At 36.4% G+C, this 23,764-nt stretch overlaps 1 protein-coding gene across 5 annotated transcripts in view; it reads right to left on the bottom strand.

The window, feature by feature from the left end:
* Positions 1-23,764, bottom strand: part of ZNF407 (zinc finger protein 407) — a 333,913-nt gene that overhangs the window by 54,238 nt on the left and 255,911 nt on the right. Inside the window, exon 9 of one of the 5 annotated variants that reach the window (XM_085571857.1) lies at positions 2-16,034. The exons of the other annotated variants lie outside the window; for them this stretch is intronic. Within the exon in view, the coding sequence (XP_085427983.1) occupies positions 16,003-16,034 (32 nt within the window). The 3' untranslated portion in view covers positions 2-16,002. Of the gene's footprint in view, position 1; positions 16,035-23,764 lie in introns of those variants that run through there. 5 annotated transcript variants of the gene reach the window in all.

Genomic DNA, 23,764 nt, shown 5'->3' on the forward strand with positions numbered 1-23,764 from the left:
CAGTCATAGCCAGGAAAAACCACATATTATTAACCAACTAAAGTCAATAATTTATGAGTTCAACAGATCACAACAGTTGAACTTCTGCTATTTTCAAAAGCATAGGCAATGGCTGAATTGTTTCTGGCAATACAGACCATCTCAGCACAAACCCCAGCAATATAAGTACAAAAAAAACCAAAAAAAAACCCAAAACATCACCTAGTAAAGGCTCAGGTCCAATGCTAATACTTATGCATTGGAAAATGTGTATAGGCATGTATAAGCATCTTAAAAATCTTGATTAGAAATTGTTTATTCATTAGACTTTCTATTTATTAAATGCTGCCAGCAGAATAGCACACCTGGGAATGTATGGCTTTCTTTCTCCTGATGTTACATTGCTGCAGAGGATTGTAAAAGGAAAATACTAGACCAGACTAGAGAATCCTGTCATTGCCAAAAGTGAAAATATTTTTTTAAAAATCCATGATCAGCAATTTCCCAGTTCTCTTCTTAGCACAAGCCCCCTCCATGATACTTGCAAACGGAGCACCACAAGGACATCAGTTGCTGCCACACCCTTCCTGTTGCTAATCTGTCTTTTTAAATTTAATTTCTTTTATGGTGGCTTTTCCACTGTTTAATTAGGCCACGGGGAGTAAAGAGAGGCAGTCTCACTGTCCCTTTAGAGTTTATTTCACAGACTGTTCCTTTCAAGGATTTTATTTCTGTCACTGAAAGCAGAGATCCTCATATTGCTTAAACACAGAAGATGATTAATACAATGAGATTGTTATGCTCCTAGCTAAAAAGGCCTTCTTTGTAATGTGAGCTACAACACCTTGAAAAGATGGGCGCTGACACTACACTACAGCTGACAGTTTTTCTTTTTTTAGGTGTACTATTATTGGGATCTGCAATTCTGTGTGACCCATAATAATAATCCCACCATTCTCCTGATATTAATATAATAAATTGTGCAGACATAGATGATATTATCATATATCAAATATGACCATAAAACCAATATGATCTTAACAATTTTGGATTTATCTTGAAAAGAAAAATACCAGATAAAATCATGTATGCTGATATCACCAAGTCTTTATGGGGTTACAGTAACATGGTAAGATCATAATATTTAGGAAGATAGGTAGTTTTGACAGCTTTATTAATCTGTTCCTTGAGTTAAACTTCTGGATAGTTAATTTGTATGTTATTTAACAGTCACTGTTTTCCATTCTGTGTCCCTGGCCACAAGGCTGAAATTCTGCAAAAGCTGTACTTGGTATAATATTCAGCACATTAAATACATTAAATAGCCTAGTTTAAAGGAGCACCAGTCAAATAATATTTTACAATTTTTAAGTGAGATCTCTTAGTGCCTCTGCAGTTAAAGGTCTCTGAGCTAATTTGAACATATTGTGGGCTAAAATGGCATGTTAAGCTTTGGAGTGATTTACAATGAAACCAGGACACACAAATATCAAACTGACTTAATATTGGTTTTGAGTTTTGTATCTCTGAGACTACTTATATGTCCCAGTAACATGATCACAGTGGAGGATTCTGGAAGACTTAGAAGACTGAAGCAAAAGCTGAATTTAAAATACTGAAACCTTCAATTTGCCACCTCTTTCTTCCCACCTTTGCTCTCATCAGAATTACAATTTCCAGACAGATTGTACCACGTGATTGTATGTTTGGACAACTGCTATAATAACAATAAAAAAAAAGAGGGAGCATAAAATGGCTGAGGTGCTGAGGCTGCCAAGGAAACTCTGCCACATGCAAACATGGTTATCCTTGTTTTAAGTAAAATTCTTAAGTCAAATTTGCTTCAGCACAAAGGAACTATCCAGGGGCCTATACACTACTTATGCCTTCAGTCAAGAGCACCATGCAGCAAAAGTGCTGTACTCCTGCTAAGTAACGCTGGAACAGTATTTGCGAGGAATTTTTACAAGGTACATAAACCCATGTACTATGAAATCCCCCTTTACAGATATGCTCTGCAAAGCACCAAACAGGCAGGCTGAAGCAAACAGGCTTGTTGGGGAAGAAGGAGGCAGAAGCAGAACAAAAGAAAGCAACAATGAACTGCACGGCTTCAGAAATACAGATCAGAAGGTGCTTTACTGCCACTGGGGAGAGGAATTTTTTTATTATTTCTTTGCAGTAAATGTATTCAGGCCCCAGCTACTTGTTTTGTATGTTGTTGGCATGAAATTCTGTCCTCAAAGATCACGTCTGTGAGAAGTTACATTTTTTTTTTCAAATGCCCACATCTCATAAAAAGCAACACATGATGGAATTCCAGCAATATAGCTGCCATTAGGAACAAAATTTCTTTATGAGGTGCACAGGCATTTCAAGAGGATAAACAAGTTTTTCCTCACTGAGCAGTCATTAAAAGATCAGCACCTCAGTTGAACTATTAGAAAAGCAAAAAGCAGATGGGAGTAAGCAGGGAGTAAGTAGAGCCCCAGCTCTACCTTTACAACTCTTGTTAGAAATGGACAGAAATAGGGGCAATGGCTGTTCCAGTCAGGAAGAGTCATTCTTCTTAAATGTGTCTGCAACCCTATGATGCTACCAATCATTGCAAACTTTTCATAAATCGTGTTAGCTTGGATATTTGAGGGTTTGATGTCCCAGATTTCTATACTCAGATGCTTAAGTAAGGAGATTTTTGAAGGAGGATAGAAATTCAGTAATGTTAAATGCAAATAACAGAGATCAGAAATTACCACCCAGACCAGCAGTGCAGCAGCATGTAATACCAACACTCTTGTTGCCTTCACTGTAACCAGAGGGTTGTAGGACAACTCTGTTTTGGGCAGACAATCTCCCCATACAACCCAGACTTGCAGCTGTGTCTATATGCCACAATCTACTCCTCAATGTACAAATTTCCTTTGACACAGATGACTTTAATGGCTTTTTCTTTGTAGCTTTATAGTGTATTGTATAATTAATTCAGGAATTAAAGCTGCCTAAATGCATTCAGACACAATGAGCCACTCTTCGGAGCTGTTGCAGTCTATTTTGTCAATAAACCTAGTTCATGAGGTTCTTGTTTCCACACATCAATACAATAAGAATTGTGTATTCTGGATATTTACATATCTATCCCATGGAGAGATTCAGATTTTTAAAGACTCCTTAATAATAGATTTTTTCATGTTTTACTTAAAATAATCATTTTAATACAAATTTAGAAATACAAAGTTTCCAAATGAAACAAGTAAAAACATTTCACGCAATTTATCTGGCAAATATGCTCCCAACGTTTGAAGTTAATTCCCTTTTTTTTAAAGCGTAATCAACTTTGTTAATTTTTCCTTAAAGAATTTACTTTCCTCTTGTGAGGATCCAAGGAGCATTAAAAGAAAAGAAACACATGACAAAGAAAAAACACATATGACAAACTGAAAGGTCAGAAAGGATACTATAACTGAATTATTTTCTTTAAGGGTGACAAAAGGGCTGGGTGGAGAGAGAAGTGGAAGAGAAAGAGGTGGCCTCCAGAAAAAGAGTGAGAGGAAAGGAAGTTAAATTTGCCTGCTTTCTTTCTGAATTCCCACTTACTACTTCAACCATGGAAATATCAAAGACAGCTTTAATTGGCTTTGCTCAATGCCTGTGCTAAGTATTTTAGAAGCCATTAAACTGGAAGCCATCTCCTTTAAACTCAAAGTCAAAAAGCCCTGCTTCGGTAAGCGGAACAACCAATTGAGATGACAAAGTAAGAGACGTGTTCATTTTCTGATCTTGGAGTTTCTGGTTATACCAGCCACACTAAGGTGTGCTCTGACCAGGGAGGATGGCACCACATGAGTTACACTGATGGCTTCCTTAAAAAAACAGGTGATAGTTTTGTCTTCCTCAATACCGGCTGCCCAAAGTATGCATGTGATGCAGTTTTGTACACAAATACATATGTAATTTCTCTTTTCAGTATCTTGTATGTGTTCTTTCTTCAAAAATATATAGCCCTTTTTTGAGACCAGTATGTTCACAACGTAAGAAACAAAATCTGGAAAGCAGAAAAAGAGCAGTACTCTAACTCACTGATAGGAATATGGTGTGACAGGAGGGATGAATAATCAAAGATACAGTTGATAGTTTACTGTTAAAATAAATTAACCGATCCACTGACAAAAAGTCTTGCCTACTGTATTTTATAGATACAGCTCTGACATATTTTGATCACAAACAGTTTCAAAAGAGGATCACTCTGCCAGCTGGGCTGTTCTTAAACAAAACCTCTATGTTTTGATCCAGGAAACATCAATCATCATGTCGCCAAAACCATTACCATTTATTGAGCACCCATTAATATGCTCAGTGCTAAATAAAGCAGGGGAACATGCTGTTCTTATCCACATTTCTGATCATCTGTCCTATGTTTTTGAAGTCAGTTTGTCTCTGCATAAAATCAAACATCTAAAGTAAACAAACACAGAAATATTTTGGTACTATGTACTACACTGCTATACTTTTTTGCATGCTTGTTTTATCTTTCACATTCTGTAAATATAAAATAACTCCATTCCAACTGCAGGGAAAAGAATTGAAAACATGATTCTGCTGGACAAACAAGCCTGAAAAAGGAGTTAGGCTGCAGAAGGGCCACGAATTCTGTGTGTGTTTCACTTTTTCACCCTGAAAAAGTGAGGACAGAGACCTGAGCAGCTGCAGAGTTGCTGCAGAGAGCTAAGAATTAGAGGAGTATCTCTGTGATGGCATAGGTCAAAAATACAAGGAATTTCAAAGGGAAACAAAAGAGTATGAACATCAGCACTGATTATAGGATATGTTTCCTACACATAGGAGAACATTTAGCTAAGCCACATTCAGTATCTCTGATGCAACTTAAGACTCATTTGTAAAATCAAGCTCTTGGACAATATATCATAGGTAATAGCTATTCACAGGAATTCATAACAGAAAGTATGATGCTTCTAAAGAGAAGAAATTACACATTTTAACACAGAAAAACCCTACAACATACCCTCAAAAAAATCAAACCTTTTAGAAGTAATAACAAATACAGATATCGAGAAGATTGAAATCTTCTGGTTCAACACAACACTCAACCCCCCAAAAAAACAGCCCTGTATTTGAAAAACCTTGAAGATCATAATCTTGTCAGAGTACTGGTTAAATTTTGATTATATAAAGCATTTTTAAAAATGGTGCAATTCACTGTTTTTAAAAAAAGGGATGAATATGTATAAGTTAGATGTTCTTACAGTCCTGTCTACCTGCTGTTAGACAAGAAATAAAGGTGATGTTCATAAAGACAATGATAAAATTTCCTCACTTAATAGTCAACTCTCTGATTACTGGCCACTGGAGTATTAGGTTGAATTGCACCACTGATGAACAGCCAAGGGCCTCAGTTAACAAAAATCAGTGCTTTTAAAGTCTTTAATGATCAGAAAAAAATGAATGAAAGCATTTGTCAAGATTATGATTGTCATTAGAAAATGCTAATTACATATTAGTTTAATAATCACCACATGATCATTTACCAAAATTATTAGATTTTTTTACTTACTTGGAAGAATTAACCTTTTTTTTTTTGCTCAAAGTGTTCACAATAGTGCTTTTAGAAGCTAAGAATCTTAAGATTACACATCTTCTGAAGCTGAGCTGCTACTGTCAGAAAGCTCTGATCTGAGTTTAATGCCAACCCATCTTATTTCACTCACTTAATGATATATATTACCCTCTTAAGGAAAGTTAGAGCAGTGTACAATTCATAAAGCACAGGTAATTTGCCCACAAAAAAAGCTCTATAATTAAAAGTTAAACTCCAGCAAAAAGCCATTTGTTAATTCATATATATGTGCTAAGTAAAATATGCCACACTTCACTATTGAGCTGAGATCTCATCTAAAACATGAAGATGTTAGGCAAGTATCAAACACATCTATAGGAGCTGTGTCATCTTGACAATACAACAAAGGAATATACCACTAGTATTACAATGAGACTGATTACTTTTGATAACAAAAATATGTTTTTCTGCATAGTAGTGTTACACCAGTTCTACAGATCAATCTGCATCTGCAACTTGACCACAGTAATGACAAAGCATCATGTACTGAAGTGAGCTCAAATGACAATTTTTACCATTCCAATAAAATCTATTAATAATTCAGTACTTAAGTTCTTTTGCTCAAATAAAAACTCCCTCAGTTTAAAGTTCACATTTTAAACAACTAGAAGTAACTCAAACAATCACTTTATGTTATGGGGACATAACTGAACTATGTCTAACAGTACAGTTTTAAAACGTACAAGCAGAATAAAACCTGAAAACTATAGAAAATATTTCATATGTTATTTCTCATCTGTGATTGATGCTCTGACTTGGACAGGCCCTTGTGGCAAAAGGGCACATCTCTGCACTATTGACCTTAGGAACATCTTAAGGACATCTGTGCACTTTGGCCACAACAACCCCCTGCAGCACTCCAGGATGGGGACAGAATGGCTGGACAGTGCCCAGGCAGAAATGACCTGGGGGTGCTGGTGACAGCAGCTGAACATGAGCCAGCAGTGTACCCTGGTGGCTAAGAAGGCCAGTGGCATCCTGGCCTGGATCAGGAATGGTGTGGCCAGCAGGAGCAGGGCAGTGATGGGCCCCTGTAGTCAGCACTGGTGAGGTCACACTTTAAGTGCTGTATCCAGTTCTGGGCCCCTCAATTTAGGAGGACACTGAGATGCTGGAGTGTGTCTAGAGAAGAGCAACAAGGCTGCTGAAGGGTCTGAAACACAAGACCAATGAAGACCAACTGAGGGAGCTGGGAATGTTTAGCCAGAGGAGGTTCAGGGATGACCTCCTCACTCTCTACAAGTACCTGAAAGGAAGTTGTGGCCAGGTGAGGGCTGGCCTCTTCTCCCAGGCAAGCAGCGAAAGCATGACAGGACACAGCTTTAAGCTACATCAGGAGAGGTTTAGACATAAGGAAGAATTTCTTCACAGAAAGGGTGGTTAGACGTTGGAATGGGCTCCCCAGGGAAGTGGTGGAGTCACTGGCCCTGGAGGTGTTTAAGACTGGATGTGCCATGATCTGGTTGACTTGGTGGTGTTTGGTCACAGGTTGGACTTGATGACCTCCAAGGTCTTTTCCAACCTAGTTGATTCTGTGATCTTAATTCAATTTAGCAATGAAATAATATTTCATCACTACTTATGCTTAATAATCCCTACTCAATATGGGGGTATTGTGGTAACAGGACAGTCACTTTACTTACCCTTTGCAGAGAAATAACTAAGATTAACTAATTTAAATGCACACAAGTTGAAATCAGAGTTTAAAAGCATTAACAGCTGACTCTGACTGATTTCCATAGCTGCTATGGCAGAGGGAGAACATAAGCTTCAAGAAAAAGCAGAAATGCTACTGCCAAAATCTGATACACACAAGTCTATACAATTTATTCAATCTCTTCCACCAAGAGCAGTATAACTTACTCCTGATCAAACTCACTGGTAGAGAAAGTTACGGGAAAGAAGAGGCAAAGTTCAGGATTCTCTTTGTGGGAAGGTCTTCAAACCTGGTCTTGAGGGACAATTATTTTGATTTCTTTGATTTAAAAAAAGAAATTAACAAATTATTGATCCCCTGAACAGCTGCTCAAATTGCAATTGAAATGAAAATATATATGGACAGAGAGCAAAATCCCTTAACACCAGCTAGATTTAATTAGGGAGCAAAGAGGAATATCATATCCAGATGACAAACCACTTTGGGACTTTGTCATAGGAATGAGGACACCTTCACAAATGCACCCTCCTGCTTTGAACCTTGGCCAGATAAGTGGTTACTCAAGAGTGTGACTTGTCCCTGTAATACCAGTCCACAGTTCTGTGGGACCAGTTTCCTTTACAGTATCACATTTGCCACTCTGGCAGTTTTAGTTTAAGGAGAAAACAGGGATGTAAATTGAACTACTCACGTCTAAAGGTGGTACCTGCAGATCCAGGTTAAGATATTAGCAGGGCCATATGAGGATCCTGCACTACTTTCTTCTGTACTTAGTCTGTGGAATAGAGGAATTAAGTCTCTGTGGCTGTCAATCTGTCTCTTTTCATGAGTTCTAAATTCATTTAAATAAATAAATAAATAAAATTATTTATTTCAACTTGTCATTTGGGTAAGATCTGTTTTATTGCTGCAATTTTTGCTGCAGTATGTACAAATCAATCACAAAAGTCTCTATGATGCAAACCCCTTATAAAAATGTTACCTATGTAGTTTCTTCCAAAGAAGCCTCAGATGATGTGACAGTGATACTAAACCTACATCAAAAAAAAATCTTTAAAAAAACATAACTTCAATGTTTTCCTTTCAGAGAATTTTTATAAAGCTCACGTTCTAGAGACAGGCACACACAAATAAATTCCATGTTAAAATAAATTCAAACCTAAAAAGTTAATTAAATGTATCTTGAAAATCAATCTCAAACCTAATTTTCTGTTATTGGATATGACTTTTGACATTTTTACTTTTACAAAATCCTTTGATAAAATGTTCAGGAAATCTTCCCCCCTGCTCCCCACTTCATTTCTTAACCACTATGTTAATTTGACCTCTATATTCTTAAGGAAACATTTATTTTCATAAGGACACAATCAGTGCAGTCACTGGTTGTAGCAAATAAATACAACTTAGATTTGCATTATGATGATATATAAGGACAATATATTTTACAGCTATCTGTTTACATAATACCATTGACAGACTATGTTTGTTTTTAAAGGAAGAAAACACTAAATGTTGTGCAACCTGCTTTAGAAGCCAGAAAGATTTATTCTGGAAGAACAATTAAGGTCAGGATACATACTAACATCTAAATAACAGTAAGACCAAGTTGGAGCAGAAATACTACACTTTTCAGGGACACATTTGCAAATAAATCAGTGTTATGCCTTCATCTTATACCAGTGCTTTCATAGACATGGAGTTGATGAAGATTCAGAGAATTAACATAGATTTCTGACTTTCTTTACGTCAGCTCAGGAGGGATTCCTTTGCCTTCAGCATGCAGATGGGTATGAAGTGCTGAAGAATACTGGAGAAAAGACAGCAACAGATTCATTAATTTTTTTCCTACTCCTAGAAGGCCTCACATGCACCAACAGTTGAGGTTACTCCACAGGTGAGACAAGGGCAGGTAGGGACAGGACAACAGGAAGCAGTTTAAACTAAACAGAGGAGATATTTAGGTTAGTTACTTGGAAGAAATTCTTTATTCAGTGAGTCATGAAGCACTGGAGCAGGTTGCCCAGAGAAGTTGTAGATGTCCCAACAGTGGAAATGTTCAAGGCCAGGTTGGATGGGGCTTCAAACAACCTGGTCTGTCCCTGTCCATGGCTGGGAAGGGTAGAACTATATGATCTTCAACGTCCCTTCCAACACAACCCATTCAAAGATTATACATACAAAGGCTAGCAAAAAGAAAGAGTCAACAAAACATGCTCTGCAGAAATACATTCTCTCTTGTCCTCCTACAAAGCAGGAAAAATTAATCTCCCTCACATTAGGAAGCAGGCAATGCTCTGTGGATCACACATGCCCACTTTTCTACTCTTTCTTTGCACTGCTGCTCTTTCTTGGCCCCAGGACTAATCTCTCTTTTTCCTTTCTTCTCCTACCACAGAATTTGCTACTGTCTCCAGTCGTCATAATGTCAAGCTCCAACCAACATGACTCCTTCTACCCAGGACCATATCAGCATGGGGAAAAGCAAAGGGCCAAAGCCCTTCCTGCACAAAAAGAACAAAGATTATTCCTTTGGGCTCAGTGCCATTATTTGTGTGCAAGAAATCAGAAAGGAATCACTCAAACCTCACTACTCACTAATCACTCAGTAACGACTGAGAAACTGGGAGATGAAGCTACAGAAGTTTCTGCCCATTCTAATAAGTTCCAAGGTCACATCAAGTATATTTCCATTATATTGAAGATTGAATGTCTTCATTTAAAACAAAGCAAAAAACTCCAAACAAAACAAAAACAAAACAAAACAGGAGTAAAAATTACTAGAATATTCTCATACAATCACCTGGATTTTGATGTGGGGGTTCAATGTAAATATTAATTACCATGCATTTTACAGTTAAATATAAAGTGATGGTGAGACTGGAACACAATCAACCTGCAGAGCAGTGGCTCTAAAACTGAATGCCCTGGGCAAGCAGCAGCCCAGTGTTCAAGAAAATAAAAACTTGGAAGAGTTGAGAGTTCCAAGAGACATTCCCATTTGTGAAATTTCTAAAGCAAAACAAAACCCCAAAGCATACAACTTCCTTTCCCTCTCATAAAAATGACCCTGAAGTTTCCAGAATGTAAGCAAGGCTAGCTGTAGTGATAGTCCTGTGATATTCTGGTAAAATTTCAACTGAATTCCGTCATCATACAATCTGTCTGAGATACAATGGTCTCCTTGTGTGAAGGCTGTCTTTTCCCACATCTTCTCTTTAAGCTTTTCTTGCTTGACTGTCCGAAGTGTCATCTTTAATTCAGGTGAGTATAGTGATTTTCAGTACAACCCCAGTAAAGGACACTACAGCTAAAAGTACCTTAGCGTGTGTTAAAGCATCTCTGAAGTTGTGCAGCACTTCTACTCTGTTACTCATATTGCTTTATACTTACTAACAACTTTACTTTAGAGCGGGAATTTTTAAATTAATGTGTGTTTTCCATTATGAAAACCATTATGAAATTTTATGAAAACTTCTGTTTCATTTGGCATAGAAGTATCTTTTTAGTGTTTGTTACTAACCTCATTTAACCTGCTTAGGCATCCATGATCACAATTTGAGTTAAAACCAAACAAACAAATCAACAAACACCTGCTGACAGAAAATGAGGTGCAAGGAAGAATTCCTTTGCCAGTTCTAATACTCTTCTGGATTTAAAAAATACATCAGTTTGATTTGTGAGAATTCTGTTTGAGCTGGGGCCTGATCCTACTCAACTAATATATTGTTGAGAAACAAAACCCCATGCTTAATACATTGTTTAAAAATTAAGAGTCAGGAATTATTAGAACACAGTTAAAATATCTTCACTCTCTTTTCCCCTCTGATATGCATCGATGATTTTGAGAATCACAAGTTAAACAAAGAAGTGTAAAATACAATTATAGTGTAACATAAATACATTACACTCCAGAGGTATCGAAATATCAACAGTAGTATTAAATCTGCCCTGAAGTAAAGAGGTATGAAGCAATTCATTAAAATAGAAGATGAAAACTAGATCATTCTCCAGCTAACAACAGCTAAACTTTTTTTTTCCAGGAAAAATCCAACAGTTTTATCCTGACTTACTTTATATGCAGATGCAGAACATGTGGGATTTTCCTTCAGATGCTTTCCCTCTGAGGAATGGGAAATCAGCAACAGAGTTGAAGATTCAGAAGCATTTTCTCTCCCTTTCCTGATTACTCTTGACTGTTCGATTACTGTGCATGATCAGTCAAATGATATGCACTGGAGAAGTAGTCTACAATACAAACTGGAAACAAACCTAACAATCCAGTCTTCCACAGAAAGATTTAGTTTTGAAAGCAACAATATGCAAATATTGTTTTATCTGGGTGTGCTTAATGGACATTACTGAGATAAGTGAGATAGCTAGAGCTTTCCATTCAGTCAAAAAATAGATAAATACAGGAGTAGCTGCAATTCCTGATGTAAAATCCATGTTTTGTACTGTCTTTTTTTAAACAAAGTAGTAACTTTTTTTTTTTTCATTAAATGAGCATATTTGTTTTTTTAAATTTGACATAGTTGCTGCTGAAATTTATGAAGTGTTACCCACTAGGAGAGTTCTGCAGCAGAATATGACACAAATAAAACACAATAAAATAAATTTTTTAAAGGGACAAATTACTAGTAAAATCAAAGTAGTAAAATGGAAGTATTTAAAATGTATGGGATAGAGTCTGGGAGATGAAAAATAACTGTGAAGAGACCTACCTATGGCAGAATTTCATCAACTCAGAACTGGAATTGAAGGAGAGGTCCTGAAGCAGAAGCACATGCAAATTTTGTTGCACACATCTACCTACTCAAATCCTCCTAGACACAATTTCCGCACAATCATATTTAAATTTTGTTCATAATCTTGCTTAAAATGAAGCTGAATCCTAACATTAGCCCTCCACTTGTGTTATTGCTTGAGCCATCAAATCCACAATAACAATTAGCATAAACTAGCAATCTAGGATGGTTCTCATCTTAAAGAAACAGTCTGGCCCTTGTCTCTAAATATACCTCCCATCCACACATAGAAAAACCCAACATTCAATACAGAAAGGCAAGAGGGGCTAAAACTTAAAGCAGAAGGATTTATCAGTTGCTAATGGAATCACTGGACAGTGTGCTACTGCAATCCAAAAGCCACCAGTCTTCCAATACTTTTCTGCAATTTTCCTTAGGGTTTGTTCTCTTCTCTTGCAAAAGAAGCAACTGGGCAACAATCATTTTAGAGGTACTTCTGAGAAATGTCTAAAGAGTCTGTGACAAAACATGTGAAAAACATCCTCTTGGCTACAGGTGCATTTGGATACCTCTGCTTAGGTCAGTCTTGTTAGAAACACAGAAGGCAGCACAGGGCCTGCAAGTAAAATGTGCACACAGGGATCTTATTTTTCACTTAGGTAAGGCTGAGTTCAGGGCATAACATAAACACAGCTACCCTTGCAGATCAGGTATTTGACTGGGCCTTAAAATTACCCTAGTTCTTATCAAGTATAGTTTATTTTGTAACGGAAAATAAATAATTAAAGAAAAATTACAGATAATCTCTACTGAAATTATTACACTGATTATCTGAGATGAGTCTAAAACCTGGTAAAGATACATTATCATCAGGCTGCAGTGAGCGCTCAATGTCTAAATGAGCTACAAGTAATGCCTCAGAAGCATTTTCCTGTGGCATTTCCCTACTTTGCCATTGCTGAAACAGTTAAATGCAACCCATCCTGACCATATAATGGCTCCACTAGTGTGAAACATACCATAAATACAGAGTTGTCACTGTCCGCTCCATAAGTTTCCACAAGTAGCCCACGCAGGACATGACTGCTTCCCACAGGTTACCATGCTATGCCCAATTGCCTGTTTCACTTACAATCACATTAGCACTTTCTACACTAGAATCCTTAATTGTTGCTGTGCCCACACGTTGTAAATGAGTTAAATTCTTACAATACTTAGTTCTTAGGAAGATCATTGCCTTCACAGCATTGTTACCGACCCCATTAACGCACAGTGAAAACTGTGGTGTTGTTATCCACTTCCCTGCTCCCCTGGGATTACAGAAAGACCAACAAATACTTAGGGATCTCCAAAAGAATTTGGAATTTCTCACTTAAATTACTTATGCTTTTTGTAAACTGCTTCTGGTCTGCCAGTGTTCCAGCCTCTATTTTTGCAGAGAACAATATATTTAAATACAAAAAAAAAAACCCCAGACAAACACCACATAACAATCCTAATCATGCCTGTATATAATTTAAATCTGCATGTTCATTGCAAAGTCAGACACAGCAAATAATTAGAACTAAACTAACACCAAATATATACATTTGGTGTTCAGTCATGGATGTACATCTATCTATGCTGCACGAGCATGTTGCCTGAGACAGAACAGGAGGGTGGATAGTGAATCAAGCATCGAGGAGTGTCTGTTGCACAACACCTTCAGCTATCTCCTATTACTGACCATAACAAGGTGCTCAGAAATTCATCACTGAAAGTGCAAAAATAAAACAGTTTCTGGTTAAAGCATAACCAAATGCTTTCACAATCATTTTGAATGATTTTTAAATTTTTTTCAAATAATTTCAGTTCTTACATTTGTACGACAATTATGAAAAGAATACGTTCTTTATAACAACTCGCAAGATGCCTACTCTACAGGCTTATATATCAGGAAGAATTAAGAAAGAAGACATGATTCTATGAGCCAAGTATGTTGCGGGCACACAAGAAAATGCTTATTTGTCAGATAGTTTGGGTAGTTTATATGGACAATAAGCATCTAACTTACAAGCATTATACTTGCTTTTTGTGGGCTTAGTTTTCTTTAACAGATGCACTTTTAAACTTATGTAGATAACAATTTTATCTGCTTGCAAAGAGATTTGACTGCTATAGTAAAATATATGAAATTTTCTTACACAGACTGAATCCCTGTCTCTGTTTTCTTCTCCTCATGGGTATTTTTTGTCTGCCTTAATATGTCAGAGGTCTTTAAAATAGCTGTTCTAACCATTATCGGAATCGACAGGAAAGGTACCAAATATATCAGAAATAAAACAAATTAAAAATACATAAAACCAAAGCTTTAGACAATAAAGTAATCTGTCCATATTTAAAGGTCATCTAGAAAATAGAGATAACTCTGTTCCTTGTTTACAATAAAAATAGAGTCCAATTTATGCAGAACTGATCAAGCAGTTTCTGCCTTTATATTTCAACACTTTTAAGAAGAGATGAAAAAGACTGCATGGCCAGGATGCTGGCCAGAAGAGGAATGGCAGAGGGGACAAGGGAGGAACTTTAAATTTGCTTAACCCTGAAAATGTAAACAATTGTCTATATCCTTTGGGAAGAGCGCCCGGCATGGAGGTGACAGGACGCAGGTGTGGGCGCCCGTCATAATAAAGGCAGTTTGGCTGAGCGCAGCGGAGCGGCGGCGAACCTCGGTGAGAGATTACACACGGACCTATTGGCAGAACATGGCAAGGGAGAATGTCAGATTTCATATTCGCCAGACATCTACAGCAACTGATGCCTTGTAGTCAAAGGCTGTTAAATTACCTGTGAAGGTTACTGGCAGCCCTGAATGTTTTTCTCATTGTTTATTTAGTTCCAAAAGCACTTGGTCTTTGTGCTGATTGCCCTAACTGACAGCCCAGGAAATCTGGACTTTGTAAACAGGGCGCTGCTGTATTGAATTACAGGTAACAAGTGTGTAATCAACCTGCTGGGGCTGGACCTTTGCAAAGAAATCTTCAGTATACAGACAAAAGGAATAGGTTTCAATACTGGGGAATCAATTATGTGAGCAGATGAGTATAAAAAGAGATCAATTTAAATCCTTTGTGCTTATTTCCTATAGAATATTTAAAAAAAGAAAAGACCCTGACATACTTGAAAGGTAATTAAGCACTTTATTCATTGTTGCAATAATATTATAGAAATTAAAGGTGAATATTATTTGAAGCTCCCTCATTATAACCCATAAAACCGTATTAGTTGCACAGTCCTTAGCTGCAATATGCTTTTTAAAATAATAAAGGCTTGCAGATTCTTGTTGTTAGAGTTTCTGTAGTGAAATTACATAAACTGGAACAAAGGCCAGCCCAAAATGACGCAGTCATGTTTGATCCTCTAAAAGGTAAAGAGAACCACTACAAAGCAGGGATCTAGTGAAATCTAATATTGTGGTATTTCTGCATATTCAAACAACATAATAAAGTTCAACAACCACCGCCACCCCCCCCAGACCACAGATTTATATGAGATATGTAAACTGTAATTGTTAATTAAAAAGCATAAATAAAATCCAGTGGCAATCAGTCAACAGAATAACCCTATGCCAGAAAACATTTTTTTCCTGGTGGTTTTTTGGGTTGTTTTTTAAATCATCAAGTAAAGTCTGTTCCGCCTGTGACTGTGGCCACCATGGGCAATAATATTCACCAAATAAAGAAAAACTTAACAATGAAGATTTCAAAATATAAACATCTGATGGTATTTCCTATCTGAACATCATTTATTAAAACAGATACCATATGCTATCATCTTATTATGCCCCAAAGACTTGTTTTTGCAGTTTGAAATTACAAGAAAAACAAGGTTTCATTAATGCACTCACTGATGATGATAATTTTAGACTGCTTGCAGTATTGGAATGTGTGCTTTGTTAAAGCAACTGGACTTACATTGCTAAATTTTATTCACTCTAGGGAAGCAGTTCTCTACTTTGGCATCCACATTTTCTTTAAAGTGCCTGAAAAACATGTGGTAAAACTGACTTTCATTTCTGTTTGCTCATGTATCAGTATTTATGTATCAATATGTTCCTAAACATTGCATTCTCTGATTTACTTGGGAGTGGGAGGTTATTTTTTGCAAATAAACAACAATATATGAAATGCAATCTTGTCAAGTTATAAAACTTTCACCTAAGCCTATTGCATGGGACAAGAGATAATGATAACTGACCAGGAACAGTGGAAAGACTATAGCATTTCTAATCAGTTCTCTCCATATGATTCAAGAACTAGACAACCACAGATATTTCTGACAGTTTCAACAATATTTATTCAAGACTATTAAAAAATTTTTGTTCAAAAGAGAAAGTCTGCTAACTTCTAATGACTGTGTATTAACAGATATGCCAATTCCCTATTATGCCCTTCCTTCCTAACAAATATTTCTGCAAATACCTGCATTTTCAGAAGAATAACATTGTTTCCCAAGCCAGCAGAAACAGCTGGTGAAGGATTTTTTAAATCTGACTCACAACAATAATAGTCTGTGACAGTGAGAAACACTGCTCCAGTGTTGCACTGTGTAAAACACACACATTTCTGTCCATTCCCAGTGTATCACCTTTCGACTGTATTGGAGATCTGTCTGTTTTTGTCTCTTGAAAAGCAGTTGACATGAACATGATTTCACATTTTTCCAAAGTTCTTTTATATACTCTCTTTGAGATGTTCACTTCCAATTTGCTTTTCAACACACTTTACATAGTCATGATGATTAAAATCTCATTAGCATTGAAGCTAAGGTTCCTATCATGTAAATATTAGCACATGTATTTAAGGTCTCAATTGGTGCTCCCAAAATCAATGTTAATAATTTGGTTTTGCACTAAGTACATGAAAACTGACATTCATGGGTAAGAACTGAACTGAATCAGCTTAGTACTTTAAGGCACCTGAAAATGGTAAATGTAAGCATTCTATTTCCTCACATTTTGACTTTTTTTCTGAGGCACTCAGCAGCAAGAGCATCATGAAATGTGCCACAGGGAGTCACAGTGCCTGGCCTTTGAACTGTAGATGGAGGAAGGTGTAAAAACTCCAGCTTCTCTTCAGTGTTTTTACTCACCTGAAGCTTTTTTTTTTAAGCTACTGTTTTCCTCCTCCCCTATTTTTCCTTTTTCTAGAAAGCACAGTTAAAGGATTTCTTCAGAATTATTTGCTATACTGGGGCACTATTAAGCTAGATACAGGCATGAACTTTCCCTTTTCAGAGTAATAACTATTTATCTAAAATGCAAACACAAATGTCATAGGGCTTTAGCCTTTTTTCTCATGGAGAAACACTGTGTGTCATGTCAACTGGAAGTGCATGTCTTTCAGAATAAAGTCTTCATATGATCACTTCCTGCACTGAGCACCTCTCATAGACACATGACAGCATTTACACTCAGTCCCACAAAACAGAGCCCACTGTACAACAGTGAAGCACTGCAGTCAATGCTGTACTCTTAACTAGATTCACATTGGTAATATATGGCTACAATTCTGCTTCAATTAAAAGCATATTTCAGCAGAAGCTCAGGATATGATAGCTGCTCTATGCATTTTAATAATACAGATCAATGGTGTCAGAATTCTACTTTACATAAATAAAGACTGATCATATTAAGACAAAATCCTGCATAACCTAAATGTATATAGATGGCAGCAACCCAGAAACTGATCACAATCTTTACACTCTGGATAAAAAGCAGTAAGCCTATTTTAACTGACTTCAATGTTTCAAAAGCAAAAAGTGTTTTATTCTCTCCAATATTGAAAAAACAAAACAACAAAAAACGGGGAAAAAAGAATCAATCTACAATAACAAACTCCAATGAAATATTAGCACAGGGAGAACATGTTATGAAATGATTTCTGCAGCTACTAAAGTCAAGCTAATTTATACTGCACTTATAAACACAGGAAATGCAAAATTTTTATTTCATTAGCAAAAAATTCTGAAAGTCTAAAATATTTATCCTTTATTTTCATGTCATGCAATTTCTTTTTAAATTTAGAACTCTAATGAACTGCTGGACTACACCCTTAAAACATGTCTCCTAGGGATTTTGTCACTGAAAACTTTCATATACTTTTCTGCAAATTTCAATGTCTGGAGATTACACAGGTTAATATTTAGTGTTATTAATAAAATTAGAAAAATTGCCATTACCTGTGACCCAGAATATGGGATATTACTGGAAAGCACCAAAATAGGTAGCAAATGTAACCCGTGATAGTACGAGTATTTGGAAGAACACACCTGTTTTTATTTATGTGAGTTCTAGCATCTCTAGAAAGTTAAAGAAAATATTTTTCCTTTGTATTAAAAATACTCATATTATATGGTAAATTCTGAATATTAAATGATTAATTGTGAAAAGCTAATATTGCATTTGATCAAAAGTACAACTTTCTTGGATGTAATTAACCACAAGGCATAGGCAACTGGATTTAACTGGAAGATTAATAATAAAAATTAAATCAGTGCTTATAGGAGAAGTATAGGCTGATTATGAAACTACCTGCTATAAGGGCACTGGCTCATTCCTGGCATGTTAATAAAGACAAAAATTATACAACAGAAGAAGCAACATGTATGTGCATAGTCCTCACTAGAAATCTTTTAACACACCGTGTTCTGCTCTGGCTCCTGTTCAGGGTCAGAGTGCATCATCCTTTGTAGTTTGATCTTGCCATCTGATGTCCCTGTATATACTCTGTAAAGTATTAAATCAGGAATATAATACCCTGGAAGTATTTCTCCTCCAGTGGAAAATACTGAAGACATGTGCCCAGGTTTCCTGACTACTCAGAACTGGGCCAAGAAGTTCCTCGTAAATATTACTGTTGTTATTGAACATATTGCAGGTGATACTCTACTTTGCTGCATTAAACAACACAATACTCCTTAACCAATGAATGCAAACTAGATGGTATTTTAAATGCCTTTCCAAAAAGGTATCAACTTGGGTTACATAGGTACAAAAGTAGGTACTTTTAGAAAAGTAGATGATAAGCAATATATTGAAAATTATATTTCAATATTTAACTGGTATAAGCTCTTATCTTTCAAGAGAAAATTGCATTGCGTATTCTTTTCAGGAAAAGAAATCAAGAAATACAAGTTAAAAAAGAAGGAAAAAGAGAAGGCTGAGGAAAGGCTTGTGCAAAGCAGCCTGTAACTTAGATTTTTTTCTACTGCTGCAAGAATAGGTCTTATCCTGTAATAATCTACTAAAAATTCTACTAGACTGTGAGAACCCCGGGTTTGGTCTGGGGTCTCGTGTGGTGGTAAAGCTTCTCCTCCAACCCGTGTTCCCAAAGAAAAACTCCACAGCCTCTTCTTGTTCGGTCTCAAGATGATTTATTGCTAGTTATCTAACAGATTATGTTCTCGGGCTGCGGCCCTTTGGTCAGCGGCCCAGGCAGAGAGGCACACACTCCTGACACCCTGACTGTCCGGTGTCTTCTTCTTCTCCCCCCCCGCCCAGGGCTGCTGCTATCTTTTATAAGATATATTACATATAACATGTTTACAATTATTCCCCAATACCTACTACCTACGTTGCCAAGTGTTTTTCTATTCTAAACCAATCTGTGAGTGCCAACATCACCAAGAACATGGAGGTAAGGAAGAAGAAAGAAGAAGGATGGGTTCAGCCCACTTTCCTCCATCTTAGAACTTCTGACCCCCATGTACAAAGTAAAAACCCCCTGTACATGCACTAAAACCCCCCTGTACACTACCAAAAAATATTTCCCTCTACTTTGTGACTACATTTACTATACTATCTAGCACTTTGTGACTGCTTGTTCCACCTTCAAAGTTGGTAATTCATTCCATGGTTCAAACTCGAAATCACAGCTAAATCCAGCTGCCTGCTGGGGTCCAGACTGCGTCTGACCACAGCCTGGAACCTCTAAAAATGTCTGAGAGACATTTTGAGTTCCCACACTAGACCAATAACAAAGAAAAGAAAAAAAAAAACAAACCAAACAAAGTAAAAAGAACAAACCCAAAAAATCACTGTAATGTCCAGCTACCAGAACAGTTCTAGAGCTTGAATGGCGATAAAATCCTCATGATTTTGCTTTGGTCTTAAAAATGTCCAGCACACTTGGTTTATAAAGAACCCACCTAAACAAAACCAGCCTTTACACCACTGTTAGTAAATCCACATCAAGGAATGTTTCCATAATACAACTGCAGAAAAAACACCTTCAGTTGAAAAATGAAACAAGCATAGAAGCTGTGCAGACCCAGAATGAAACCCACAAACAGTTGTCAGACTGAATTAATGTAGTACAGCATGCTATTCCAGCATACCACTGTGGCGTGATATGTTCTGCTTTGCTCAAAAATAATCAACCACTTTAAATATCAGCATCCCTACAATTAAAAGAGTAAAAATTATACTTATGAAAAGTACAATTATTTCATACCTAGGTTTGCTGCATTCAGTACAATGTATATTGCAAGAAAATGCTGCAACTCAAACTAACACACAATGAATACACTAAAAAATATAATGATGTACAACAATTCATTAATCATCAAGGCATTAAAATAGCCACAAAGCTCTAAAAGAAGTTTATGGACTATGTTACACTTATGTACCAACCAAAGGGCATAAGCAAATTTAATACTGATTATTAACAAAACTGATCTGTCGGCGTCTTTAAAAATGTAGTTAATAATTCCAATAAGCAGCTCCCCTGTGTTCAGCAGTGATGAAACTACATGACAATGCACACAGTAAGAAATAGTATCTCAAAGTAAAAAACTGAATTGCTTTGTTGCACTTGGAGCTAGTACATTGTTGAGGAGAGTTCACATTTGAGTTACTTGCTTCTAATGTCTTACTAAGGGTTCTCCAAACACAGGAAGCACTGTATTCCTGTGGAGTCGTGTCTGTTGCTCCCCTCAAAGAGCTAATGGATGCAAGCACAGTTCCCATATCCAGGAGCAATATGGTCCTCCATTTCAGAACAGCATGAATGCAGTAAGTCATAAAAAGAGATAACTGTTATCTAACTCCAGTTAGAAAGTTTCCCACTCACTTCCCAGAACTGAAAAAGTGTATAAGTGTATAATGGAATTTAAAGCAAAGAAGAGCCATCATCATAGTATGTCAAATGTGAGAAAAATACATAAGACAGAACATGAATTTCTACTTAGTCTTTATTGAAATGATAAATGCAATTGAAGCAGTCTCAGCAGACTTGGACTATGGAAAACACTATCAGCTGCCTGGAAAATACATTAAAACTGTTGGTCAACTCTGTAATTGTATATTCAGCTGAAAGTTTGTCACTGGTGCTTTTTGCTGACCAATTCAGCATCAGTGGTTAGATCAAACAACATTGTGTTTGTATGCCAAACCTACAATGTCTGTCTTTGCTGCAGTGTCCGTAACACAATATATCAGAAATAGCCACACACAGCAGTTTTCTGCATCTCCTATACCTTTAACTTAATCAGACACAGTGTGACTCACAAACGTCTGAGATCATTTCTTTCTGCTTGTATGAGCTCAGGGAGGCCTCTTTAATTTATCACCAAATAAAGGCACAAATTGCTGGTGCTGGTGATTCTGGTATCAGCCTGCAATTGCAAGAATGAGAGACTATTTGGTTCATATGACATTGTCTACTTTACAGCCTTGCTCTTTTTGACTAAATAATCTTTGATTGCTTCACACAACTCTCTTAACTTCATCACTGGATCAAGCCAAACACTAAACAGTGTTTACATTTCCACTTGGCTTCATTTGACTTTTAGAAACCTGGATATAATGCTTCCTTCCATGACTAAATACTTACAAGGTACCCATGTTCAGGTTTAGATTCATTACATATATAAAAGTGAAATATAAAATTCAATGCCAGACTGTATTTAAAAATAATTTTTGCTGTATTACGCTAATAAAAACATAGTGTCACTTTAGAGGACGTACTGTTGGCGTGAATGACAATACAAAACCTATGTGCATCCTGTGCAGTCAGAAAAGGCTTGGCAAGGATTTATGACACAGACAAAGGAATTCTTTCAAGGACATGTAGCAAAATAACCTGAAGTTATGAGACAAAAATGCAGGACTAAGCAAGACCAGTCTGGAACAGCCTTCCTCAAGCTGGAATGGGCAAAAACGAAACACAATCAAAGTTGTAATCTTTCACTTATTTTTTATCTCAAAACTTGATATTCATAATCTAGGAAAAGAATGTGCCACAGCTAGATGAAATCTTTACAGCTTTAGAGGTATAGTCAGCATAAGACCAATTGTACCATCTAGCCAGAAACATGAGTTACCTTTGGGGGTATTATTTTGTTTGTTGTTTTGTTTTGTTTCTTTGCAGTGCTACTTTTTTGAAGAAGTGGTTTATTGATCACTCCTAAGTGTTTTGTTATGCTCTATTTTGGAAAGTAAGACAGGACAAAGAAGAAAGACTATGGATCACAGGACAAGATTTAAAACCAACTCCATTTGATTCACTGTGAAAAAAGACAAAAAGTAACACTTTCTGGCTGATATAAGGTTTACTTCAGATGCTCACTATCATTATAGAAAAGGAAAAAAAATCACATGCAAAGGTCAGATTCTGTCACTATTACTCACATTAGGCACTACCTTAACTTAACATGCCTCATGAAAAATTGAAGTCAAAATAATCTGACACATTATGGCAAAATGCCCTTTATCTAGCTCATACATCTATGAACAGACACTCCAATAACCATATTCAGGCTTTTAATGTTATTTTTAAAGACAATGTAGTGGACACAATTCTTTCATTTTTTTCCAGCAATTTTAAACTGATCTTTATTGATATTAGACAAACTATTCCTGACTTTTAATGGTGAAGTAGTATGCTAAATTCAAGTGTCTACATCTGATTTAGGAAAATACTTCTTAACACTCGGAGTACTTATCAGAGAAATGCTTTAATTGAATAGATTGTAATTCTAGATCTAATAAAGTAAGCTTTCTCAGATGAAGTAGAATGATGGTTATAAATGTTTAAATTATAACTCAGACACTCCTCCTACATTCTTCTGATGTGAAATGTTCAGCATAAAAGCAGTAAATACTGTCTGGTTGTTATTTTAGTCACTCTTAAAGTATTGATTTTATACTAAGCATAAGGAAATTAAAACCTTAAGGTGAAACCAATGTTTTTTCACAAGTTTACAGCCAAGTCAGTAGAAGGTTTGTTTAAAATATCATTCATATCATAAATCGACATTATAGTATATCTGCTAATGATCAAACAAAAAGGAAGATATAAGTGCACTTTACTACATATGCACATAAAAGAATATTATACATGCCTGTTTAAAAATTATATGTTTTAAGTGCTGTGATATTAAACATTTAATAATTTGGCAATTTCTTTCAAAGACAACTATTAAAATTAAGGAAGAAGAGGCCAAATGTCAGCTCTGCTGAACTCCTGACTAGTCCTGGAGAGAAAGTATGTAAGGGGAATGAGGACAAACCAATTTCTTCATTTTCTTGGACTAGATGAAGGTCAAATGTCTCCCACCATAAGATGGCTGAGTTCAGAGCTATTTAAGATGAGGCCAGCTGCAGCTAATGATTCTTGATGATAAAAATCTGCTGGAATACTCGGTGTCCTTCCTTCTAGCCAACCCCTGGCAACAAATGACCCAGTTTTAGGAGATACTCAGATTCTACAC

This window comes from Lonchura striata, chromosome 2, assembly GCF_050655825.1.
Source record: "Lonchura striata isolate lonStrDom1 chromosome 2, ASM5065582v1, whole genome shotgun sequence".
NCBI lineage: Eukaryota > Metazoa > Chordata > Aves > Passeriformes > Estrildidae > Lonchura > Lonchura striata.